The sequence below is a fragment of the Gekko japonicus genome, unplaced genomic scaffold, assembly GCF_001447785.1.
Source record: "Gekko japonicus isolate JY-2015 unplaced genomic scaffold, Gekko_japonicus_V1.1 scaffold1508, whole genome shotgun sequence".
Lineage (NCBI taxonomy): Eukaryota > Metazoa > Chordata > Lepidosauria > Squamata > Gekkonidae > Gekko > Gekko japonicus.
This window is the reverse complement of record NW_015161441.1, coordinates 436,329-463,788: the sequence shown is the minus strand read 5'-3', so window position 1 is coordinate 463,788 and position 27,460 is coordinate 436,329. Positions and strand designations below refer to the sequence as shown.

Sequence of the window (27,460 nt, the reverse complement as noted above, 5' to 3'; positions counted from 1 at the left end):
TCTTATTCATCAGTTTTTGATCCTATACACAAGCAAATTTCTCTTCAGAAACGTCAATTATGAAAACAGATTAAAGCATGAAATGTTTTACAGTGTACAGCCAGGCAGTTATTATTTGATTGTTGATACCTAAGGGGTAGCTCAGCTAAGTAATCAAGAGAAGACAGCCTGATCAAGTTAGGGGCCAAGAATCCCTAGCATATTTGAGGCTTGATGACACCCATTATAGCTAAATGTGATTGGGAGTGTATCATACCAAGTAATATCATCTAGCTAGCAAGCAATGACTAACCAGCAGGATCTCATGAGGTCTTTCTTAGTCCTACTAACCAAGATTCATCCTCCAATCTCTTGAGCACGTGACCCACTTTGCAATGGAAAAGTGCAATAAATGGGGAAAGCCCTTTGTTGTCATATTTCAGTTCCAATAGCGTTATATTTCTTTTGGAGGTCACCTTTAGGCAGCATTGTAAATTACATTTGAAATAGCATCTAGTTAACTCACGTCTTCATGAGTCATCAATGTCAGTTGGGTATCCTTTGCTTAGATTGCTTACACAGCTATTTCTCCTATGATTCATCCCCTACAAGTGGACTTTACCACAGCCAGGAAATTGGCTTTGCATATCCAAGCAGCTTATTTTGTCAGCATAGTCTGTCTTACATTGTTTCTCTCGCACACCCGTGCCCTGAACAGCCAGGTAACCTAGATAGCAGGCCCGTATAACTTGTGACCTATTAATCCAAAACCCCACTTGCCATATAGCACACCCCACAAAATGCAATGTACTATGTACTGATACTGTCCCCATTTTTTCAGCCCCGCCAAGGCAGCAATGAGCACAGGTCTAGTCATCCTTTGGTAGACAGTGCCACCAAGTTCCAGCTGGCTCATGGCAACCTTGTAAGGTTTTCAGGGTAAGAGATGAATAGAAGTGGATTGCCATTTGCCTGCCTCTGTACAGCAGCGACGGACTTCCTTGCGGTCTCCCATCTAAGTACTAACCAGGGCCACCCATGATGCCTACCTTCTGAGACCTGACAAGATCACACTAGCCTATATTTCGTAAACCAGCTTTACTGGGGGGGGGGGGGGAGACTTCCTTTGGAGAAAAGAACAGTACAGTCTTCCAATATATTTGTAATAATCTGTTTATTTACATATGTACACAATGACAAGCATTATATGGGCACAAGAGGAAGCATGCACACAGGACTACTTTTATTAACTGGGCAACCCCAATGCCAGTTCTGTACCAGACAAATCTAGAAACTGTGTCTTTTCAGCTGTTCTTGGATACGCTGCAGATCAATTTTATGCACCTATCATTTTGCAGGTTGAGGGGAATATTCCAAGGCACTGCAGAAAAAAAGCAGTCAGTTGCCCCTTAAGCAAACACCTGCGGGACACCACTCAGTACCATACCCTATAAAAAGTATCGGGCAGATCTCTTCAGTCTGTACAACAAAGCAGCATGCATGTAACATTACAGATATATATACTATGCAGAGGATGCATACACAAGTGATGGTGTATGCTTTTTCTTACACATAGATAGAAAACGTTCACCTGGAAAGCAGCCCTTAGTACTATGGATAACTCTTACTTGTAGAGGAAAAAGCCAGAATGACACCCTAATCCTCCAGCTAAGTTACAAAAGAGTGGCAGTAACATCAGTTTGAAATTCATTGGGTATAACACAGTTTTGTCCAAAGCCTGCTTCGGGCAAAAATATACACAAACCTGTAGAAGGCTTCTGCTTCAAATATAACCCCAAAGAATTGATTGGTAACTTCACACCCTTAGCCCAAAATAAGAGTGACTAAGTGGAAGTTCTATGTTAAGCTGTCCCCTAATGCCTCCCATGGCTCTGTTGACTGGCAGGAGGAGTGTCTGCCCATTGCTGCCACCTTCCAATCTATGGAACAGATGAAGCAGTGGGAGACTCCTTTGCCATCTGTCACCCGTGCTGAAGGTCATCCAATCAATCCAAGTTGCGCAGAAGGATTTTTTGGGAGGGGCATGTTTGAGCACCCCCTGCTCATGCACAATGTTTTTACTTCTCCAAAGTTCTTCATCGGGGATCATCAATGCAACCTCAAGATCCTTGTCGCTGTTCTTTCCCTTCTTCCTTAATTAATGCATTTGCCCCAAACTAAGAAAAGAACAGTAAGAAAATCTATTAATTTTTAAGCTCTTACTTTACTATCATACAGATAGTGGTTATGGAACTGTGGCATACGTAAAATGAAGGGATTTAATCTGGAAATGTGAACACATTTCAAAAGGCAAGGCATTCTTAGTTAAATCTTGTGTCCACTGTAGCCTGTAGCACACTGCACTTTGTTGCTTTTGTTTTCAACTAAGAGGGAATCTAACTAGGGCCAAAATAAAAACACAACTAGTCTCAAAGGGCTTTAGATGTGTTTGCCCCCAACGGTAGCCTTCCGGGCTACAAGGCAATTAGATTTTTGAAACTTTGCGCTATGTCAGGGGAGAAAGGTTTAGCAGAACCAACCCCAAACAAGCCCAAGTACCTCTTTGGATTTCAGCCTCTGTACTTAACAGCACTTCCTTGAACACTACTCAGACCTACTTGACTGCTATTTCCACTGGTACTGTGCATGCATTCGATTGAAGGGATATAGTCGAAACCAGAATATCGATAACTATACACGCCCAGTGTTGTTTACTCATCAGACTCCAAGGGTGAAGGGCAGCTATTGATACGGAGTATGTTCTCATTTTAAAACATTTCCACCCAGTACATGTGATGGTAAGCCAACAAGTCTATCATGTTTTTCCCTACTGACAAACAAACTGTACTGATTGGTCTGTTTAAAAACAAACCACTGTACTAAGTTATTTAGAAAGGACTTTCAATTCACCACAGGATAGTTAGATATTCATGACAGGGACTGCAAGCACAGGGTTTTGAACTAAGAAGCACTGGCAAACCAAACAGGACCCACTCATGCAGCAGACCTTGCTCAGCATGACTTTCCCATTTCCCCCTTCACTACAATAACCTGAACCTACCTGCCCATCCCCTTTGTTCCTAAGGGTTTGTGGACCCCGAGGAACAGCATATATGGCAAAATGAGGGATCTGCAGTGGAAGGAGGAACTGGTAGACATTAATAATCCCACTCCCAGAAACAGAATTGCCCTTTAGTATGTGGAAATGCACGGTCAGCGACAAACCACAATTTCAAAATTACTCTTGTTCAGTTTCCATAAAAATCATAATCCCTTAATGTAAGCCATTTTTTCCTATTCTATAGCACATTTTAATTTTGACACCCTGTCCTTACACTTTCTGTGGCATGACGTTTAATGGGGGGAAAGTTAATTTATTTACATTAATAAATATGGGGCGGGGGCTGGGACTGCCATACAGGCAGACTAAACTGTTAATTGTGGATTGAAGCAATCTGTCCCAAAGTTCCACATGTACAGCAAAGAACTGGAACTTCTCCTTTGACAACAGCCAATGGAAAGCCACAAACACTTGAAATTAAACATTTCAAAAATCATTTGTGCTCTATGGGATGAGAATCTCCAGTTAAAGAAGCCCCCTGGATTCTGGCCGCTGTCCCCAACAAAACAGCAACACCCTGGCAATTCTGAATCATCATAAATCTACACATTTATTTCCCCTCGAAGATGCTTAGCAGTGTAACAACCAGTTCTGTAAAACTTATTAGACAACTTCTCTGGGTAGAGAAAAAGAAAGTTCTTATTAGTATTACATTAGAAATATTTTAAAACAGAAATATTAAATGTCCCCCGTGTAGACCCAAAGTGAAACACTGTTTAACTGTATCACATGTCAAGATTCTCAGCCAACACGATCAAGAAATCAACATTTTAGATGTTTTTTTAAAGATGCCCCTTTATATATTTTATTTGTTTGATACACTTAAAATGCCAGAATTAAGTATAAAATCTTATCGATAACCATGTCCAGTTTCTTGTCTGATCATTCCTAGCTGCAAATACTTATAATAAAAAGAAAACAGAAATAATTTCCTAGAATTTCACCACCACCATTGACACGAGAGTAGAATGGAAACCATTAAATACACAAATGATGTTATCTCTCTGGGTACCATTTTTCACAGCCAGGGTCACAAACTCAAGAGTACTTTTCACTGAGACCAATATTGTTTTGTCATGTTCAACAGGATTTGAATGGTTTGAATCTAAATACTCCAATCCACACAGTTTAACCAGGATGCAGATAGTGTCAAGAGTGCAGGCAGAGTCAGTGGTATTTACCATTTCTCTGTACAGATTCCTAGCAACTTTTAACATGAGGTATAATACAAAATGTACAGTACACATACAGGAAAATATTTTTGCTTCTGTAACACATCTGAAAAAGTTCCAATACTGGGAAGTCAATACCTGTGCCACTGATTTTCTTTACTGATCACTGGAATAATAAAGTCAACATTTCCAACTGAGTTAGACTGGAATAATAAAATGTAAAAGTTAAAATACCTCCCCCCTCCCCTTTCATTCTCATCACACACACATTATTTACTAAACAATCTCAAGTGATTTCACTTAAAAAAGGATCAGCTGCAGCTTCTGGAGTCCACTCCAGAGGAAGTTTCTGGGAAGCCATGCTTGAGCTTCTAAAAGTTCTCCCCCTCAACAGAGTCGGCCTTAGTGTGTTAAGTAGCAAATAAAGTTGAATTCAGTTTTGATTGATAAATAAACGTAAGCCATTAATTTCACAGCTGTCAAGATAGGCAAAGATGCAGCACTTTTTTCCTGTACAATGTCTGTGCAGAGTAAAAATCATCTGATCTTAAGTCTTGACATCATCCACTCAAGTCCTTGGCACAATCTGTAAATTAAATATTGAAAAAATATTATTTTTCTTGTATTGCCTGTGAGCAATGAGAGTTTGCATGCTTAAGTTTCATTCAGGTGACTTTCACGTTAATATTTCCATTGGTAACTAGAAAATAATTATATTGATCACACTGGTTATCAATGGGTACGTATGAGTGTTAAGTAATCTGAGAAATAACCTACTGATTTGTTACATGTACAAGATCTGTTCAGAAGCACATCTATAAACTAAGACTTCTTACCCTTCTCCAGTAAGAGCACAACACGCCTGGATATGCCACTGGTGATCCTTAATTGATGTTAGCTTCAGAAACTGGGAAATTTCAGCCACTGTCATGCAGTCTTTAACATCCTGTTTGTTAGCAAAGATAAGTAACCCTGCTTTCTTCAAATCCTGGACAAAAAAAAGAAAGACATTCAATTTGTCCTGTTTTCACCAGTTATGAAAAAACTTGACTTTTTTTTTAAAAAAAATTGCTCCAGCTTTTAAATAGGCTCTGTGGGGTATGACAATTTAAACACTAACCAGCAAGATAAAATATTACATCCATTTTGTGCAGCCCCATTTCAGAAGTGTTGTACCAGATTAATCCATTAAATAAGATGGCCTTCCAGCAGTTCTACAAAAACTGATTCAGCTGACTATCAAGGTGAAGGAAACACCACTGCTCTCATACAGTTAGCTAGCATCTAGTGCTTGGATCTCATGGAAGATTTATCTGTAGTCCTTGCTGTCTACTTGTGCTAAGTGAAAGCAATGGCATCCCAACTACCTTTTCTGTGCAAGCAAAGTATTTCCCCAATACAATTTTAAAACCAAATTAAATCAGGTGAACCATTTCCTGTACATTCCATTGGTCCATATGCAGGTAATTAGTTAAAATTCACTTGAAAGCCCTAAGTATTGCTGTAGCATTACTTCTTGAGCAAGGAGAGTCACACTAAATACATTTTCATTTCCTCTCATTTATCAGTGGGTCCAACCCCAAAGCATCTCCTGGTAAAATAATCAGTTAGTAGGTGATCTGGAAGACCTCTACTAAGACCCTGGCCAGTCAGAGTAGACAATACAGACTTTGATGGCCCAAAGGTCTGATTCAGTATAAGGCAGCATTATGAGTTCAACATACAACTTTAGTATCTAGGCAGGGGTATTAAAGTAGTTCTTATGACCTAGCTAAAAATTATCAAAATCAATGAGAACTCACCTCATGTGCTAACATTTTGTAAAGTTCTTCTTTAGTTACAGAAACTCTCTCTCTGTCTGTGCTGTCCACAACAACTATAACAAACTAAAAGAATTTAAAAAGGACATTAGTTCTGATATATCCTGCATCATATAGACAGAAAGACTATCCCCCCCCCCCGAAAGGCTCCATTATAAAAATTGCACAACTGGGCCCGCTGCACAAATAATTTAAACAATAATTACTTCAGCAAAATCAATGCTTTTAAATCCTAGATAAATTTAATATTAGGAAGAGGGCTTTCACAGTTTCAAATGGTTCATGCATTGCTGCAAGCCTGAAGCCTGTGGTCTCTTGGCTTCCTAGCTGATGCCTATCACCAGTTCCTCAGATGGAATAGAGGAGCCTGCTTCATTATGTTAGATTGTAAAAAAGCGAGACATGGCCTCTTGCTGACCACATGACACTCTTATGTGATCTTAGCCATATCAATCTAGAGATCTCTTACAGCTCAGATGGGAGGGAGTTTATTTTCAGGGACAGGATATATTTAAGCTAACCCCCAAACAACAGTGTAATCTACTATGTAAGCACAGTTAACTGACTTAGGAGCATGCCAGTAAAGAATAGGATTTGCTATAGTTATCCACTATGAGTCAAGGGTGTTTTTCTTTTTAAACTGAAGGATTTTACTCAGTTCCTGGTTTCGTAGGCTATAACCTTGTAGACACTGCAAGTCTGCATCCTCATTTATCCACTGAACAGAATATTAAATTTTGCTTATGAGAGCACTGTCCAGCGACTATCCTCTCACCAACAGTCCATTGCTGCTAAACCTTTGCCTGAGCCTAAATGCAGGTACAGGACTGTGTGACCAAACCCTTCTCCATACAGGAAGTGGGATTCTAGTATATGTTCCTCCCAGGCACATATATACAACAATTTTTATTATTTTTAAAATTAATTGTATTAAAAACAAAAAAGAACCAATTTATACATAAATAAACCCCCTTACATCCTGCATCCATGGGCATAGAAAACCCTTCAGAACCAACTGACAATTTTGCCAGTTCCATTCTTTGTATCGCTCTTAACCATGGAAGGTCTATGCTATGTGTATCTCTATTTTTCTGATAAGTGGTTAATTTCACTAAAGTGTAGAACTCCTTCATTTCAACAACCATTCTTGTAGCCTAGGGATATTTTTTTGTTTCCATTGCCTGGCAAAAAACCAGCCTAGCAGCTGTAATCATATGTAAGGCAACCATTTGCTGATCTTCAGGGATATCAGGTTGGTAATTCATTTGGTTTATAGGAGATTTGTATTTCCAACCCGATTGATATGATTTTCACCACTTGTTTCCAATAGCTGGAGGCATGTATGCACATCTACCACATGTGAAAGAAATCTGCCTTATCTTCTTTACAGAACCAGCATATTGCTGGTACCAGTCTTATAGATCTTTGCCAACTTTGCCAGAATTAAACTCCACCTGAAAATAATTTCAACAGGTTTTCTCTAAAGATAAATTTCCATTCTGAATCATCTAAGGAGTTTTCTCAGGTTTTTTTCCACCTAATGTGGAAGTTTTGATCAGGTTTGAGCATCATTTTCAATAAACTAGAATACATACTAAAAATAAAACTTTTACTATGTGCTAGTAGGAGTTCCTCAAATTCTGTTATAGGTCTTAAAATAGTATTTTTTGTATCAATTCACATATCAAATACTAGACTCTAGATGATTCTTAATATCACAATATCACGAATTACTTTGTTGTCAGTTATCAAATTTCTATAATCCCTAAATCCTGAGAACTCCCATCTTCTCAAGGGGAGAAATTCCAGGCTTGTCTCATCAGTTAGGTCACTAATAACAGATGTTAAGGGAGAGAATCTTGGTGACAATTTATTTTTAACTTGATGCCATATATTAAATATTATATTTATTATAGTGCTATTATTATGGTATTTCTTCCTATTTTCTTTCATCACCCAAGACCAACTTTTCAGAGGTACCTTTATGAAGGGTTGTTCTATAAAGGTTAGTATATGTTCAGCAGTATTTGATAGCCAGTCTTTCAACCATTTTACTCTGGTAGCTTGGTAGTTTAAGATTGGATATCTCCAATCCACCTGTGACGGATTGCACAGAAAAGCAGGTTTTTAAAATGCTGCTTGGGACAGAGAGTCAGGGAGGTTGTGAGTTAATCTTCCCTGGAGAGAAGAGTTTATGTGATTGGCTGCTCTACTCGCTCTCTGATTGGCCAGCATCAGTTTACAGAGGAAATAATACAGCTGATCTGGAAGGAAAGATTTCATTCACTTTTTGGTCTTTGTCTGAAATCTAAGGTAGTCAAAGGGTTTGGCTTCTGAGGGAAGAGACTTCGGGAGTCAGTGATTTCTGGCAGGGGATTGTCAGAAAAGTACTGAGGGAAGAGGGACTCCATTGTCTTAGATATATTGAAACTACTCTGAGGGAGAATTCAGATTCTCAATCAAGAAAGCTACAACACTGCTATAAACAGACATATAGTACTGGAAGAGAAATTTGGCAGGAGGTTTGAGGAGTTAGAGAGAACTCCCAGACAAGCCAAATAGGAAAAGGAGTTACTGCCTCTTAGGGACAAGAAGAATTAACGTCTAGACAATAGGAAAGGGTTGGGAAGAGAACCCTGGTCTGTGATAAAGGGGAAGAGCTTAGACACCTCAAGAGTTACTCGAAAGCTATAATATCTAAAGAGAAAACCTAGATCTCTGAAGGAGAAACCTAAAAGCACTAAGACAAAGCTATCCTCTAAGAAACCGCATTTAAGATTCTCTGTAAAAGCTGAAATATATAATAAGCAAAAATCTCTCACTGAAAAGAATTTGAAACTCAGAAATTAAGCTACAACACTCTCATTTGTTCAAAAACTTCAATTCTGTATATATATTTGAAAGTTTTACCTCAGCAACTTCTATATCTTAAATCTTCATGTTTATATATTCCTTGCCTGTTTATTAAAATCTTTATTCTGTCTTGAACATTAATTTTGCCTCAATGCCATTTTATGAGGGTATTTTAAAATAAGTCAGCTCCTATATTCCCTCCAGTTCCTGTGCTGGGTCATATGCCTAAACTAATATCTGTGACAGGGTGGGACAATTAAAGCTTATAAAACAGAGAAGAAATACACGCTACTGAAGGGCAGCTCAGTCACTAAAGTGGAATGAAAAATATTTTTGGCAAGAAAATCTGCCTGGGGGAAGGAGAAACATCAGGGGTCTATTATACCACCATTTGATTTTTTGTCATACATGTTGCTGCATTGTATTCTAGGTTTCGTTTTATCCCAAATGAATATATTAAATAATAGCTGCCACTCTTGATATTTCTTCTGGAATTTCACCCAGGAGATTACCAAATAAAAAGTTTAATTTGGGAAGAATCATCATTTTTATTGTGTTTATGTGTCCAAGGAAAGATAGGTTTAAGGCTTCCCAAAGCTGGAACATAAAAAAAAAAAATTAGCTATTACTAGGCCACAACTGATCTTCAATAATCCATCATTGTTCTTATTTAACCAGATACCTAGATACTTAATTTGATCAGTAATCTTCATATCCCAAATCCATTTATCTTTTTTGCATTCATTTAAATTTGTATTAAGGCAGATACTCTCAGATTTATCTGCATTCAATTTATACCCAGAAACATTCCCATATTGTATAATAAGATTTTCTAGTATTTTACTGGATTGCTCAGTGTCCGCTAAAAATGACAATATCGTCTGCATAAAGACCAATTTTATATTGGATTGCTCCTACGTTAATGCCATAGATTTTTCGTTCTTCTCTCACTGAAATTGTTAGTGATTCTAAGGAGAGAGTAAACAGGAGAGCAAAGAGAGGGCATCCTTGACATACACCTCTGGTAATGTCTATTTGTGAAGACACTCATTTATGCTTACCTTAGCAAAGCACTGTGAATAAATCAGACCTGCCCATTTTAAAAAATTTTCCCAAAACCAAATGATACAAGAGAATCTATCAGAAAGCTATGTTCCACTATATCAATTGCTTTTTCAGCATCTAAGAAGACAACTTAACTTTTTCTTAACAATAACAATCAAACAGACTAACAATTTTTCATATATTGGTGGAAATATGGTGATCTGATATGAAGCCAGTCTGGTCAGGTGATACATATCTACCAATTATACCCTTCAATCAGGTTGCTAGAATAGATGTCAAGATTTTGTAGTCTAGATTTAAGAGGCTAATAGGTCGATAGGAGCTAATGAGGGTAGGATCTTTTGAAGGTTCATGGATCACTATAATTTTACTTTCAGCCTATGTTTTAGGTAAGCAACCAGACTCAAATATGTTGCTGATGGCTTGTAACAGAGGTAACTTTATTACTTGAAGAAAAGAAATTATAGAACTCTGAAGTAAGACCATCAGGTCCAGGTGCTTTATTTGAGATTTTGAATGGTTGTGACCACTTCTTGCAAATTTATTTTTTCATAAATTAACTTTTTATCTTCCTTTGTTAATTTAGGTACCTTAAGTTTACTTAGGAAATTTTAACTCTGTCTATGTTTAAGGTACTTTCCTTGTATAGTTCTTGATTATAGTACAGGCCTTAATAAATAAAGTATTACTTGACACAACAGATCCACCCCTCATTTTATTCCAACAACTGCTTCTTTAGCTTGTTTCTTTCTAAACTTTGCTGCTAATAATTTACCAGCTCTATCACTGTTTTCAAAGAATCTTTACTTTGTATAGAGCATTTTTATGGAGGGAAAGCATGTCAATTTGATCAATTTTGATCAAGCTGTCTGAGAAGGATTGCTTTATTTCCATAACATGCAGTATACTCTGGATGCTAAACAACAGTAATGAAGACTAAACATAATTAAGATAATGTCAGAAACACTGGATAAAGGGGCAATCCCCCAGATAATATGCTATTATTATAAACTTACTATAATGACCTAGCCCCATTCCCTCACTTAGATGCAGGATTCTCCCTCAGCTGTTTTTCTTCCCTTCTGACTGAGCAGCCCCCTTTATTTTCTTCTTGTCTGAAGATATATGCCTATCCCATCCTTTCACTTTACCCTCTGAATTTAAAGCTTCTGAAATGGCACCCAAGAGGATTTTTAATGTTCAAAAATAAACCAAATATTTTATTCAAGATGCATAAATTTCAAAATATGATGAAATTGCACCTGCCATTGCTTGGCTTTCCTGAAAGCTGCAAACAGCCAGAAGAGGGAATAACCAAAACTATACAAGCCCCAGAAACAGGAAAAATTGATTTAATGAGAACAACCACAACTAGCTGATTTGTATCACTCTAAATAGAATCTTCTCACAAGATAAAAAATAAACCAAACTGCACAGAAAGTGGCTCATTGTGATTAGAAGGAGTGGGAGACTGTCAAGGTGTCCAATGCTGAACCCCATGGGTACCCATGGCTATTGTACACAAGTAGCCAAACCTTTTACTTTATTAAAATTTTATGAAGTTTATTTAATTTCTTTAGTTGTTGTAGATTTTCTGAGCTGTATGTCTGTGGTCTTGGCATTGTAGGACCTGTGACTGTAGCAGCTGTGACTGGCATCCTTAGAGGTATAACACAGAAAGATGGAGTACTCTCTGTGTCAAGGTGAGAAGAAAAATAGTAGGCAAGGTAATTTATATCTACTCAGGAAGGTGGGGTAGGACTGTGTCATTATCTTGTAGCAGTTTCCCCGGCTGTGGCATGCTAATGGAGGAGCTTTCCTGAGGAGGTTCTTTTGCATATGGATTGGCTGTTGAAACTCTAATCTTATCTGTAGTGCTATTGTAAGATGTAGAGCTAGGGTTGCCAAATCAAAATTACCTTTCGTCCGGGGATCCTTTTGCCGTTCCTGGAGCTGTGCGGGGATGCGTACGCGCCACCAGGACATCACTGGAAGTGACGTCACACGCTGGGCGGGGCCACGCCGTTTGAGGGGAAAACAAAGAGTTTTCCCCTCAAATGGCTGCCATTTAAGGGGAAAACTCTTTGTTTTCCCCTCAAACGGCGTGGCTCCGCCCACAGCGTGCGACGTCACTTCCGGGTGACGTGCACGCGGGGGTGGGGTTTCCCCCGGGCACCGATTCCGGCGTGCCGGAAATCGGGGCTCCGAAGCGGGGGAATCCCCGCCCCCCGGCTGCATTTGGCAGCCCTATGTAGAGCCTTTTGTGTTTTTTAGGACAGGAAACCATGCCCTATTTATTTTTAAACTAAATGGTGTTTAAGTTTATGAATTTCAATTGCTTCCCTGTGTAATCTGATGACATTCAATCAGCACAGTCTTGCTGATTGAAAATTACCTCATCACACCTGACCATTTTTCAGTCCCATTAATTTCATTAGGAAAAACTACATACCTTTATTCATCCCCAATAAAATCAATTGATGAAATCCTAATTTTGGCTGGATAGCACACTAAATTTCTATGTGGGATTACCCACATCCTTGTAATATATCAAACAGAAAATGTGTTCTTACTTCAGTGTTTGTATAATATGTATTCCATGAAGAGCGAAGAGACTCTTGGCCTCCAATATCCCACATCAGAAAGCGCGTATTATTAACCACTATCTCCTCCACATTGCTTCCTATAGTTGGGGATGTATGCACTACTTCATTCATAGAACTGCAAAAAGAAAGACATAAAAATAAGAGAAATCCATTCTTTCCCTTCCTCTGCATCCAGACAGCCTTATTATTCTGTTATAGCAAACAGAAACAGAAGTCTAGTCACTCCTTAAGACTAACTAAAGCCCATTTCATTGGATGCAATGCAGGAAACTCTCTACTTTGCATCTGATAGTCAGTTCTAATTAGTCTTTAAGATGCTATGAGGCTCCTGTTTTATCTGGAAGTATTTAAAATAGGGAGATTGAAGCTACATTGGTTTGTGCATGGGAGTTGCTTCCAAAATTTCAATACAGAATTCTCAATAAAGACAGTATTTAATTTGCAATAACCATACTTCCTGCTACCAGTGTCAACACCATTTAGGTGACCACAAAAATAATTATATACGCCATAACCTGACACATCGATTTATTTATTTAAAACATTTTATGCCACCATTCCACCTGAACGTGGTCTTCAAGGCAGCAAATATAACATTAAAACACTTGAACGATTAAAAACATTTAAAATGATAAAATAATTCAAAATATAAAACATAAACATACAGCACCAGAACCACGAAGGAGTTATTGGCTACATGCCAAATGAAACAATGAAAATGAAAGCCGCCCTGAGCCCTATGGGGGAGGGCGGGGTATAAATCTGAATAATAAATAAATAAATAAATAAACAAAGTCAGAAGACACTTATCTTTGCTTTTCAGAGCTCCTATGATCAAATTATCTTGAGCACTGACTAAAAGAATAATACATTATTTAATAAAGGAAAATACGTTAGACAGAACTTTGGCGACCCAGTAGGTTATGTTTGGGTCTCTGTCTAGCATCAGATATGGAATATTACCCCCTTGGAATTTATTAAATGGAGAGCGTGTTAAACGCAGTGAGATCCAGTGGTTCCTAAAAGTGGACAAAACCTGACATTCAAATGTTTTGTGAGACATAGTATCAATTTTATCCTGACCGCAAGGGCAAAGACGATCTGAATATGGAATACAATAAAATCTCCCTTGTGATACTTCAGATCGGATTATTTATTTTATTATTTATTATTCAAATTTATATTCCGCACTCCCTGCGAGCGGGCTCAGGGCAGATCACAACACATCAGAAACATATCAAAAATTTCAGAAATATAAAATATAGACATAAACAATTAAGACACTTTAAAACAACATAAATTAAAACAGCGTGCACTATTTATCCTCATACAGAGGTTTCCAGCTGGCTCCACTGATCTCTCGAACTTCTTAACCTGGGCCAAATGAAGATGGCATTAAGGTGAGCTATAGCAAATGCCCTAGCAAGGTAGTGGGCCATTAGGTGTCTCATGTATAATGGCAGAGTCCGAGGAGGTAAGATATCAAAGAACTGACTTGAGCAGACTCTGCGAGAGCAAATAGCTGTACTGTTAAAATCCAGCTCCACAAGGCAATGCTGGACAAGTGAAAGGACCTTTGCCTTACCTAACAAGAAGACGTCTTCAGTTATAAACCCTAGCTTCCTTAATCTAGCATCTACTGTCTTCATCCATCAAGAATAAAGTACCTTGGCCCCGGTCACACGGGCCAGAAAATGCGGGGGGGAAGCATGGCTGTTTGCCCCGGAGCAAAATAACGCGCGACTGCGCGATCAGACGTCCGGTTGAGGTCCCGTCGAGGTCCCGCGGTTATGGGGGAGGTGCCGATCACACCACAGGCAAAGAAGCGGGGCGGCAAACGGGTTTGTGGGGGTTTTTTTAAACTGAAATGTGCGCATGCTCCTTTGGGTGCTTGTGTGCATCCCATGGAGACTTGGGGGGAAAAACCCTATTTGCGAGGGAACATGGGCGGGCGCCGGATGCCACCGGAAACACGATCAGACGCCCACCCTTGCCGGAAACTAGTACCTCGGAGATACTAGTTTTTTACCCTGCATCTTCTGCGGGAAACCTCGGGGGAGCCATGGGAGCTCTACGCTTCCCAGATGTGGCGGTGTGATCGCGCCCGGAAAATCCACCTATCTTCTGTCTCTTTAGTGTGGCTAATGCTCCGTGTGACCGCAGCCCTTGTTTAAGAAAGAACAGTAGACCTTCAGCTTCCGAAACAAAAATAATCTTTAATCTTAGCTTGAAAGTGCTGAGCCATGCTCTAGGTTCCAAAGAGTTTTGGTCAAGTTCCGCTCTGAGAGAGACATCTGAGACACTATGAGGGACTCCCATTATCCTACATATAAACTGATATGGGGATGGGTCAAAAGATTTTGTGATCACCGAAATTCAGATAACAACCCCATATAGTAATTGGGGTATTATTTTAGAATTGAAACCTGATTGCAGCAGGGATGTACCTTCCTCCCCCTGTTAAGAACAAGCAGGATATTGCTCCAGTAGTGGGATACTGCTCCAGAAGATGTCAATCAAGAGAGACAGACGGATCTCCCTGGGGAGGGAGCTCCAAAGTTTTGATGCCATGACTGAGAAAGCCCTTTCTTCAAGCTTCAAATGGGGGCAACAGAAGCATGGCCTCCAAATCTCCTGGGGTTGATATGGTTATCGAGTGACAATCCAGGATAACTAACTGCCCTGGAAGTAACCCAGATATTAGCCTTTCTTCCCAATTCAGTGAAGTTAGTGCGATGTAGGGAGACCACTTGGGAAACTGACATACATCACCTTGGGTTCCACGATGGAAGAAAAGTGGGACACAAGTATAATAAACCCCATTCTGAAAGTATTTCTTTGGGAAAGCTGTTATATTTTAATTAAAGTTTCCATTTGACTCTTTAAGTGGCTTCATGAAATGAAAAATCTAATGACTGGAATTGTGGGCTACACACCCCTGTACATTCAGAGGCACGTCTCTATATCCACCTGTGAAATGTTGGAAGTTATGCAAAAACAGCCATGGCTATGCCTGATGGTATACTGGGTTGCATGCTTAACCTTCCAAGCAGCCCTGGAATAGGCTTTGGGATCATCAACCGTAGCCGCAACTCTGTTAAGCCTCAGACTGTTATACATCTTCAAGAGCAAAGTCCACTTGGGAAAAATACACCTTATTTTCACTGCCAAGCAAAGTTGCTATTACTTGAAGGGGAGGGAGGAATATAATTTTATTGGGGGTGTCAAGCAACTGAATTTAATTAAGTTTATAAAATGTGCATATTTCCAAAGCCTCAGTATTTAATGAAATATCAGCTTTGTGCGGTAGAGCATATTGTCAAAAGGAAATGTCGTTAATATTTTCTTTTGGTTCTAGCATCTACAGAAATTATAATTATAAAATTATAAATTTATAATTTAAACATTTCAGAGGAACAGATGGGAATTGACGCTTAACTTTAGAGTAAAATCCACTTGTATTCCAAATTCAACTAGTGAGAGGTTACTGAAAATCTCCCACCATACCAATAAGTTTCTGTTGACTTGTTTAGCTGATATCTGTTGGCTTTTACTGATTCTTTGCTGTTGATTACTCTTGATGATTTTTGCTAGCTGTTTAAATAATTGTTTGGAAGTCTCATTAAAAGCATTTTGTCTGAGAGTTTATGGTGGAAAGATACACCTCTTCCCATTCATAGTGTTAGTACAGTGCTTGTCAAATCCCTGGTGCCAGGTTGCCGTGGAATCTGGAAAATTTCACTGTGCTGCTTAGTATTTTCAGCAAGTACTGAATCTTAGCAATTTGCATTGGAAGTACGACAGGTTGAATCCAACCAGTTTTTCCACTGGTGAAATAGAGAGAAAGGAATCCCCTTCGACCACCAAAAGGGCTATGCTTGGGATCATGAAACCTGAATGGACAAAAACTATGTGGAATAGAAGAGGTAATAAGAAGAGGAAGTAGCAGAGCCTGAGCAAAAAAGCTAGCTGTGTCCAATCTGATGTCTTCATACAGAAGCTGTAAAAGACAAGTATTATTTCCTTTAAATGTTACTTAGTTTGTTTATCATTTTGTAACAAAATGTTTATTTTGTTTTGTTGTATGACATAAAAATAAATGTGCATGAAGTTCTTGTCATTGCTTCCTTGTACGTAAACTTTTATACCAATGATATTAAGTGGCTCAGGAGCCACCTGTGCCTCTTCCGAGCACCAGTCCCCAATGTAGCACCTGCCCCATATTTCAGAAATGTGGGCATGCCCTTGCATGATGGGGCTTCTGATTGGCAGGTAGTTCCCGCCTTGAAACAGCCACTGCCAGAGGAATGGCTAAGCTGTGACCAACCTTGAGGTACAGGCCTCATGCTAAAGATAAAAAGCAAACGTGGCTCTTTTGAACGACAATAATTGTGACTGTGGCTCTCTGCAGGCTGCAGACCAAGTACCACTGTTTTATACCATTCAGTGGTTGTAGATTAATTTATTTCTTAATCAGTTGCCTTCTATACTGGCTTCAGGATCAAATAAACAGAGCTTTTGAAAGCAATAACGGAGTTATGAAAAATTGGGGAGAGGTTAGGCTAGGGTTAGAGGTTAGCTTTTTGTTTTGGTGATGGCAGCCAGGATTACCCTTGTATTTACTTATATACTAAAACAGTACTGTCATAGCTTTAATAAAGTTCTAGGTAACTGTGAAAAGTTTAGGATTACATTTTGCGGTAGCAATCACTAGAAAATTTGACAGCACAAAACTCTGGAGGAAAAATTAGTTTCGGAGAGGGGGAGGTGTTAAATTTTTGGGCTGGCTCCCAGTGCCAAAGAAAATTTGTCAAGGCCTGTGTTATTATAGGGGGAAAGCAGTGAGGAATAATTCTTCATTTGCAGCTTTACAACAGTGTTGGGACGAATATTTAGGCTTGATGTGAATAATACCAATGAAGTTTACTTATATATATCTGGAAAAGAAGGAATGCGGCACCTGTCAACTTGGAGATCACATTACCTCTCTTCATGTTAAACTGAAAATACATTCATGTTTGTAAGCTGCCTTGTCAAGGTAAAGCCTGCGAAATTTCAGTTGTCACATGTGGAGCATCCTTAGTTTATCTACGAAAATACTGATAAAGGTAAAATGAAACTGAACAACCCATTAAGGAGGAAGCGTGTAAAAGGTGACATTTGAGATGCACCAATTCTGAAAGGCTGTTGAAAGCTTATTTGTGAAAGTGACTTTGGGGATTATTAAACTCCTGATATATTGTATCCTTGCAAAGCAGTTCCTTCTTAAGCTAGAGGAAAAGTACAAACTTGGCCCAGCAGTGTGGTAGGATGCAACTTACTAACTTTCTGTTGTTTGCTTATATATAATTTGATATATCAGAAATAGGCTTATTTTGTTAGTAAACTAAAATGTTGCTTCAAAGAAATAGTTATTTTCCTGACTATAAAACTTGACTGAAATGATGAATCAAGGAGAAGAGCTCCATTCTAGCTTTTTTCCTGCTATGCCATGTTTCTCCATTCAGAGAGGAGTTTCTTTTTTAACAAAATGGAAAACCGTTTGACATCTACTGTATGAGGTGGTACAGTCCAGCACAAGCTGCATCACATGATTCTCCTTAGTGCTAGCTTTGCTCTGTGTAATGCTTATGCAACACCCCTGTAAAGCAGTCCACTACATTATTATTCCTATATTAAAAATGGGCAAATTATTAGAAACAGTGGTAGAAGACTACTAATGAGGACATGCCTTAAATGAAATTTGAAGTGGGAACTTCTAGCACACCTTTCATGTTCTTAATCACTACTACACAACAGCTCTCCAATAGTGCAACTGACCACTCAATAGCAGCTGTACTGACCTCCCTCTGAAGTGAAAAGAACCCTGGAAAGATACTTTTCACCCTTCTGAAAGATTGTCTATATAGTAGATTGGTAGATAGAATAATAATTTTATGGAGTAATGGCTATATTCAGCATACACTAGGCGACATATCAAACATTCTGAACACATGGACACTTTAATATACATTTCAATAGCAATGAGAAAGCCAAAAAAGCATTTGCATAGTATTACTTCTTCTAAGACTGGGAGAATCTGCACATCAGGTTAAAGTCACTTGCTGCTCAGGGAAGATGACAAGCTCTTGCTGATCTGCTAAAGCCAGGAAAGGCAGCAGTTACAAAGGCGCAAGGCTCTTTCTGGCCACAGTATGTCACTACCACTTCTACCAGTGTTAAAAGGTCACCTGAGATGATAAGAGTTACCAGGTCACATTACAAAGCAAGTAGGATCTAGCTGGAGGAAAGGATATAGCCAAATTCAAATCAGCACAGTGCGATAATGAAAAGAGCAAACACTGATAGGATTTATTAGGAAAAGGACTGAAAATTAAACAGCAGGTATTCTAAACTAATACAGCCACATTTGCAGATATTTTTAAGTGTATCCTTTGACTCATACAGGTCCACACATCATAGCTCACAAGTGGTTGCTGCACCACTATAGAGTAGAAATAGGTACAAAAGATCAACTAAAAGTCAATACAGGGAATATTTTCCCTATAAGGCACTGTACATTTTGGTTTAGAAGAGACAGCAGAGGTATAAGTTGTAAAAAGTATCAATGATGTGGAGATAGTGAATGGAAATATTCCTTCATTTTTATAATGCTCAGAATCATGAATGGACCAGACTGACAAGACACAATGAGGATCACTAGTTTAGAAGGCTTTAAAATATTGGACAAATTTATGAAGGATAAATGTATCACGGCTTTTAGCCATGATAGCTGACCAGATACTTTGGATGACAGGAACAAACTTCGGTGGGAATTTTGACACTTTTCATATAGGAACAGATACAGGTAATTTTAGTCACATGTTACTTTATACTTACAACTGATAGAGTATAGTTGTTTTTCCTGCATTATCAAGGCCAACAATGATCACTTTGTGCTCTGGAGGAAAAAAAGCCAAGAGGAGACAGTTATACACATGGTAATATCACAAACCTTTGTAACTTTTTGTCAAGTTTTTCAGATTTGCTCTTTTATTTACCACACATTTATCTTCCCTAAGGCAGACTGACATATTTTTACCAGTTGAATCTTACAAAAGCTCTCCTCCCAGCCCTTAAAGGGCAAAGCCAAAGAGTTTTTACTTTAGTATATTCAAAAGGCACATCCACGGAATTGAATCCAAACAGAAAGTCTACCAAGGTAGGAATTACACAGGAGAAACTGTCTTAGAAGTATATCTTCTTCTGAAGTGGGCTGGTATTTTTTCCCTTTACCTTATAGGAGAGACCACTGTCTCTTCTGATAGTATCAGTACCTGCACTAAGGCAATAAACTATCAAACTAAGTAAACTCCACATGCTTTAACAACATCTGCAGCAATATTCTGGCCACAACACTATCACTATTTTCTTTACATATCTGTTTTCTTTATATTTGTTGAAAAGCTGATTACATTGTAAACAACTATTCACCATTCTGACAGACAACAAATTTGACCTATATTATGTCTTTCTCCACAAAAGTTATTTTAGTAAATATTTACATATTTCTCTGGTTGACACTAAAATGATTCATTCAGTTACACGAACAAATGCTTTGAAACCTTAACTCTGGACTTCTCATGACTACACATACTATGATAGTATGTACTGTGATAGTAAATCTCTTTATCATTGTAATGTATAGCAGTGAGCAATACTAGGTAGACTAGATTACTCTGTTCCGTGGTCATGAAAGCAGTCAAACTGCTTTTTTCTGACTTGTAAGCACTTTTTTGCAAACTAGCATGACAGTCTCAGCAATATCTTTACTGGATCCAAACACTGATTTTTTAAAATTGTTGTTGTTTTTAAAATCCTCTGTGCTTTAAATGTTAACTTTTGAGTGTACTACATGTCTTGTTATTGATTTTTCATCTGCATATTTTAATTACATAAAATAATCTTTCAAAGAGAAGCAAAAAATAAACATTAAGAGCCTATTCTCACAACAATTCTTGCACTAATTAACAAAGAGATCTAACTGTGTGGAAAGTTATGTTGGATTGCAGCCAGTGTTTATTTTAACCTTATGAAGGGGACGAGTGATGAGATGCCCAAGAAAAAAACTTCTGAAAAGTGTTTTTTTAAATAGCCCATGGGATACACTGCAGTTTTAATAAAGTGCACAACTGCACACTACTTTTACAATGACCCTTTATCAGAGTATATTCAATTGGCTTTTGTTCCAGATCTTGTATTGCCAAGGGCATGAATGCTAGCAAATCACTTGGAACAGCAAACTTACAGGAGGACCAAAAAGTAAGGTCTTCAGTATCTGTGCTAATTGACAGAACAAAGCCTGAGTCCAGTAGTACCTTTAAGACAAAGTTTAATTCTGGGTATAAGCTTTTGTGTGCATGCATACTTTTTCAGATACTTTGAAACAGACTTCCTCAAGCCTTACATATAGGTAAAGTGGGCTAGTTGCCAGGAAGGGCTAGTTAGAGTCAAGATGCATAAGTAACTGGGTGATAAGTATAGCCAAGATTGGATTAAAGCAGTTGGTAAGACCTCTGAATAGCAGCAGCACATAAGCATGCAAATAAAAGAGTTAACAGATGTGAGAATTAAGTTTGAGTCCAGTGGGACATTTAAGACCAACAAAGTTTAATTCTGAGTAAAAGTGAGAACTGAGCGACTTAGCATGTGTAATGAGATAAGAACACAATATCTCTGTTAAACCCTGGGGGATCCATTGTCCTGAGTGTTGTAATAACTTGTAATTCAGCAGTCTCCTGTTCTAGCCTGTTTCTGAAACTCCTTTGCAATAAAACAGCTACTTTGAGGTTCCCCACTGAGTGCCCTGGGAGACTGAAATGTTCTCCTACAAGTTTTTCAATTTTGGGATTCTTGATGTCAGATTTGTGTCCATTTATCCTTTGGCCTAGGGTTTGACCGGTTTGCCTTAAGTAGAGAACTGAAGGGCATTATTGGCATTTAATGGCATATACAGTGTTAGAAGATGAGCAAGTGAATGAGCCTGAGACGGTATCATTGATGTTGTTAGGTCTAGTAATAGTGTTGTCTAGGTGCATGTGGCAGCGAAGTGGCATCTGGGTTTATTGCAAGTTCTGGTACCAGTGTCCATGTTCAAATTAGATGTAGCATTGTGGGTGAGGAGCTGTTTAATATTGGGGGGTTGTCTGTGTGAAAGAGAACTGTCATTATCCAGGAGAGGCTGTAAGTAATTGATGATGCACTGAAATGTTTTGAGCTGAGAGCTGTATGTGACCAATAGTGGTATTCTGTGGTGTCTATATGTCCATTGTGTATTTTTATAGTAGTGTCCAGAAAATATATTTCTTGCATAGATTGGTTCATTGTCAGGTTCATGGTGGGGTGAAAGTCATTGAATGTCTGCTGGAATATGACCAGGGCTTCTTTACCATGTGTCCAAACAATAAAAATACCATCAATATATTGCAGGTATGAGTGGTGTAAGTGGGTGGGAGTTTAGGAAGCATTGCTCCAAGTTAGCCATAAAGATGTTACCAATGCTGTGGAGCCATGCAGGTGCCCACAGATGTGAAGGAATAAGTTGTCACCATATTTGAAGTGGGTGAGAACAAAATGGCACGGTTTGGTGGCAAAATGAGGTGTTTTGTTGTCAGAAACCATATTCATTTTGTCTTAATCCCTCTTTGTGTGGGATGTTAGTATATAGAGATTCCACATCCATGGTGGCTAAAGTAATATTCTCTGGAAGGCTGTTCAAAGATTGTATTTTTCTCAGAAAGTCTGCTTTAACTGATTTAAATCAGTGGATCAATCAGCTAAATTTTATATAATTGAACCACAGGAGACTAATTTTAATTGATGAGGATAAGTGAGAGGGCATACATTTATTTTTGAAGTTATTTTGGCTTCAAAGAATTAATGCAGCAGTTTTCAGCTTTTTACCTTAAGGAAACTTTTTTCCACACTGACTTATCTGCTGAGAAACCCCTTGCATTTGCCACAGATCACATGGAAACCGCAGACAATTTGGTGACATGTTTTAAAACACATTAAAGCCTGAAGAGTGCAGCCTAGCATAAAGGACTCTCAGGAACAAGACTATGGGTGACACTTCAGGCAGCTGCTGGGGGGTGGCGGGGGGGGGGGGAGACGACACAGAAGGTCGGAAAGCTGTGCAGTGTTATCTGTAACCACCACAAACACTTGTGAGAAGCAGGGAAGCTGCAGCACATTAATATTATACATCCACCAAACTGAAAAAGAAAAGGTTTAATTTGGTTTGTGCATTGGGTGCAAGTTCACTTTCTTCCTCATTTTTGTATACAAATTATACATGCATATACCTTTCAAAGCTGGAGGATGGCTGGTTACAAGAGTTGTCTCTTTGTATGTCTAGGTCACAACAACTTAAATAAAAGCTTTACTGATTTAGTTCAAGATAATGTGCCGCCCCTGCACTGGTACACAGGCAAAATGCAACTCTTACCTGCCTAAATTCTCCACACACCAGTATCAGCTCAGCTCCCATTACAGATTTTTCCATTATTGATAGGGCAGAAACAAGAGAGCTACATTTTCATCTCTCAGACCTGGTTTCAAGTGGCACTTGCTCTGACAACAGAGCTTAAAACTGCATAGAACAAGTTACAGGCTCCCACTGAGCACACAAAAAAATGAAAACACAGACTTGAAAGATTTTAACTTTTGCAACTTCTACCAATAAAATACACCACTGTCTGGACCTGTCCTTCAGGCACTCTTTCAGCCAAAGAACCTCCACCTGCTCCATAAGACATTCTACTGACAAATGTAGTAACCAGTGAAAGACCTAAGTTGGTAGAATACTACACATCCAATGAGAGAAAGTAAAATGGGTTGGATCTGGCCTAGATCTTCACAGGTGCAAGGAATGGGGATGGGTTTCCCCCCCCCCCCCCCCCCCCCCCGCCAGCAGGATACCTCTGGTTCTCCCTTAGGCGACACCAAGTGGTCTCCCATAGTAGTATTTTGGGCTGTCACAGAAAGTTGGGTAACTGGCAAAACTCACCCTCCCTCCTTGCACACATGAAAATCTAGATGGGATCCAACCCATTATTTTTAATGATATCAATACAAATGAAGCAGATTTCATTTCCAAGACAACTCAACCCACCTTTCCAAAGCACACTTTTCACTTAAATATACCAGCTGACTGCAGTTTCTCATCATATACCCAACTCTAAATATCTCCAGATTGCCAGCATTGAGCCCCACTACCTGTCATTCTTGTCACTTTGTTTCCTCAACCACATATATATCCTCATCTCAGACACACACAGGTTCCTTGCCCAGTGCCTTATACCCATCACTACCCAATGTAGCCATCACTACCCAACAGACCCAAAACCAAAAGACCACAATGTGTAGTATTTGTACAGCTCACTTTGTAAATATTCACATATCACCACAGTTCATTTCTCTTTAGAACAGTTCTGCAGGGCAGACCAATATTATTAGCTCCACATTGCAGACAAAAAAAGGCTGAAACTGGCACTGACATGTCCAAGTTTATCTAGCGAGTTTGTGGCACAGAGATACCCAAGCAATAACAGGCACTCACTAAAAGTACCTTCTCAGCCCATCACAATATTCCTCTATTTCACATATATCCCACTTTCCTCCCCAGTGGGGGACCCATATCAGTTTATGACACTCTCCCTTCTCCATTTTAGCTGAGCGTGCGGGGCTGGCCCAAGGTCAGCCAGCAAGCTTCCATATCATAGTGAAAACCTGAACCCAGATGTTGGTCCAGGACTCTAACCACTACCCAACGGTGGCTCAGCCCCCACCTCCACCCATACTCGCTTTACATATAAAGTCAGCAAGGGTCACGTTTAACGTTTCCTCCGTCTCCCCTTGCAACGGAACTACTAAGCCGATCCTAAACTTGCCGACGTGGAAGCAAGTCCTTTCGACTTCAGCGCCTTCCCCGAAAGTGAGATTCGGACTGCCGCCTGGTAGTTTCCGGTCCACAGAACCGAGGAGCGTCTGGGCCACGCCGGGCATCTTGCCCAGCCCCCCCCTTCCCTCCCTCCCTGCTCACCCTGGTGGTTGAACAGCCTCCATATCCGAGTGAAGAGGATTCCCATGCTCGGGCGGCGGAAGCTGAGGCTGCCTCTGGGCAGCTCCGCGCTCTTCCCGGCCTCAGTCTCGGTATGCTCCCGCCCGGGCTTAGCCCAGGGCGGCTCAGTCTCGGGCCCAGCCCGCCGCCAGAGCCCAGCTACCAGGAGGGAGACGACAGCACTGGAGAGCCGCAGGCGAGGGGGAAAGCAGGCCGCGCGCCCCTGAGGAGGCGACGACAGCTGCTGCTGCTACTACTACTGTTGTGGCTGTTCCCAGCAACGCCGCCGCCGCACGCCCCTCTCTGCTCCTCACGGACATTGCCGCCACAGGCCCCCCGCGGCCCCCCCCCTTCTTTCACCACGTTCCGCTTTTCTAGGCCTCAGCACTTTTAGGGACAGCAGAGGCGCTACGGAAGGAGTGGAATGAACCCCGTCGGACACCGTCCGCGAGGAAGCCAGCACGCACGCGCCCCCACCGCCAGCGCTACAACAGCAATTTCCAGGTTCACCAAGCAAGGAACGCGAGGGAGGAGCGTACTGGGCGGGGTCTGGGGGGGGGGGAAAGCCAACCGTCTCCTGTCGTTAGAATTGGATGCTGATTAGCATACATGGCCCCGCCCACTGCTCCGAATGCCCGAGATCAGGAGCCGGGTGCTGTCACGTGGTTCAAGCAGGGGCTCGTTTATTCAGTGGGAGAGTTCAAAGTGGCTGTTTGATTGCGAAGGAATTTCAGAAACAGACAGGAGATTCCAGACAGGAGTGTTGTGATAAATTATCACAACACTCAGGGTAATGGAACCCCCAGGGCTTAACAGAGATATTGGTTTCTCACATCTGTTTGTAAACTCTTTTATTATGCTGTATGCTAATTTGTTGCTATTCCAATCTTAGCTATATCTGTTGCTCAGTTGCTTATGCATAGTGACTCTAATTAGCCTTTCTTGGCGACACCCTCCCCATCTTTTATCTGTATGTAATGGTTGGTGACTTCCATTTCAGTGTATCTGAGGAAGTGTGCTTGCACAGGAAAGTTTATACCTGAATAAAACTTTGATGGTCTTAAAGGTGCCACTGGACTTTGTTCTGCTACTTGAGAGTAACACAGCTAACCCCTTGAATCTATCTACCCCTCCCTTGTGATTTAGGTTCTATGAGGACAGGACAATGTTAGTCAAAGGAGAGGGGGGCAAGCAGGGACTGAAAGCTTGAGGTTTTCTTTGTCCATCTTGTGGTGGAGTTTCACTGACATCTAATTGTTCTTTTAAGATGTTTGTATTGTTTATTCATGCCGGCCACATGACCATGGAAACGTCTTTGGACAGCGCTGGCTCTTCAGGTTTGAAACGGAGATGAGCACCACAACCCTAGAGTCGGATTCAACTGGCTTTCGAGCAAGGGAACCTTTACCTTTATTAGATTTTGAAAGTTCAGTAAACATTGCTAAGGAGTGTGTAGAGAGACATGATTTCCTACGGGGAGGGGAACTGAAAAGAGGGAAGTTGTTAGGAAACCACTTTTGGTGATTTCCAGACAGCCGTGCACTCAGCTCTTGTATCTTAGTAGACATGAGTCCTAAGCGAAGGGTGTACTTTCCTGTCACTGTTCCCTTCATTACTCGAAGGGTAGCCACTGTGGTAGATGTCATGTGGCATCTTAAAGACTTAAAATAGCAGCAGAAGCTTTTGTGAACTGGAATCCATGATAGCATAAGATGTTGCTGGTCTTATTTTTCTTTCTCTTTCATATCTTGAGAGCCAGTTTGGTGTAGTGGTTAGGAGCATGGACTGTAATCTGGGAGAATCGGGTTTGATTCCCCACTCCTCCACATGCAGCTGCTGGTGTGACCTTGGGTCAGTCACAAGTTCTCTCAGAGCTGTTCTCTCAAGAGGAGCTTTCGAAAGAGCTCTCTCAGCCCCACCTACCTCACAGGGTGTCTGTTGTGGGAAGGGGAAGGGAAAGGAGATTGTAAGGTGCTCTGAGACTCCAAGTGAAGAGCGGGGTATAAATCCAATCTCTTCTTCTGCTGTGCCTGGGTTTTGCTCATCTCAGGCTGAGAGGCGTTTTGACTAGAAGGATGAATAAGGAAAACTTAGTTGTTTACTTTTGTTGAGGGTTGCGCCAGTCAAACTATTAACATGTCTAACAGAAGTCTGAAGGGATGTTTTGAGAAAGGGAAATTCTTAGCACACTAAGGAACTTTTGATTGGGGAAAGAAATCTGCAAGCTCAGGGCTACTGTGGTACTGTCAGGTGGAAGACTACAGAAGCCTGCACAGTTCAGTATATGCCTGTAACAGAGCACCTAACAGAGCACTAGCCAATTTCTGGTGGTCATTCATGTGCCTGCTGATTGCTGGGATTTTTAACAGGTAATCTTTGGTTAGGTGACCCTTGTTCTGATCCATCTTGGTTCTTAAAGGTGCAGACTGAGAATTTGCTTAACACAGATTAGTTATACCTTGAGAATGCACTGTTGGGCTATAGGTGGTATTAAGCCCTGCTAGTGGTATTTGCTTCCCAGTAAACCTGCATAGGATTGGTTAGCAAAGTAAGAGCCCAGTGGTGCTGCTAAAAATAATAATAAACCTTGCAAGGTTGAAGTCAGCACATCAGTGCTCTATGATACAGCCTCCTGGGCCATGGTGGGCTAGCCACATTGTCCAATTAATGCAGTTCACATGCTATAGTCCCGTTATCTCACTTTTGCAGCAGCCCATAACAGTTTTAAGCCACCCTTCTCTCTG

The 27,460-nt window shown here is 40.2% G+C and overlaps 1 protein-coding gene across 1 annotated transcript; it reads right to left on the bottom strand.

The window, feature by feature from the left end:
* Positions 1-1,193: 1,193 nt before the first annotated feature.
* On the bottom strand, positions 1,194-25,209 carry ARL5A (ADP ribosylation factor like GTPase 5A). Its single transcript, XM_015429030.1, has 6 exons — positions 24,699-25,209; positions 19,496-19,556; positions 12,584-12,731; positions 6,075-6,158; positions 5,109-5,260; positions 1,194-4,858 (listed from the first exon to the last, which is right to left on the bottom strand). Exons 1-6 carry the CDS (start codon positions 24,742-24,744, stop codon positions 4,810-4,812), a joined length of 540 nt encoding a protein of 179 aa, XP_015284516.1. The 5' UTR covers positions 24,745-25,209; the 3' UTR covers positions 1,194-4,809.
* Positions 25,210-27,460: the final 2,251 nt, after the last annotated feature.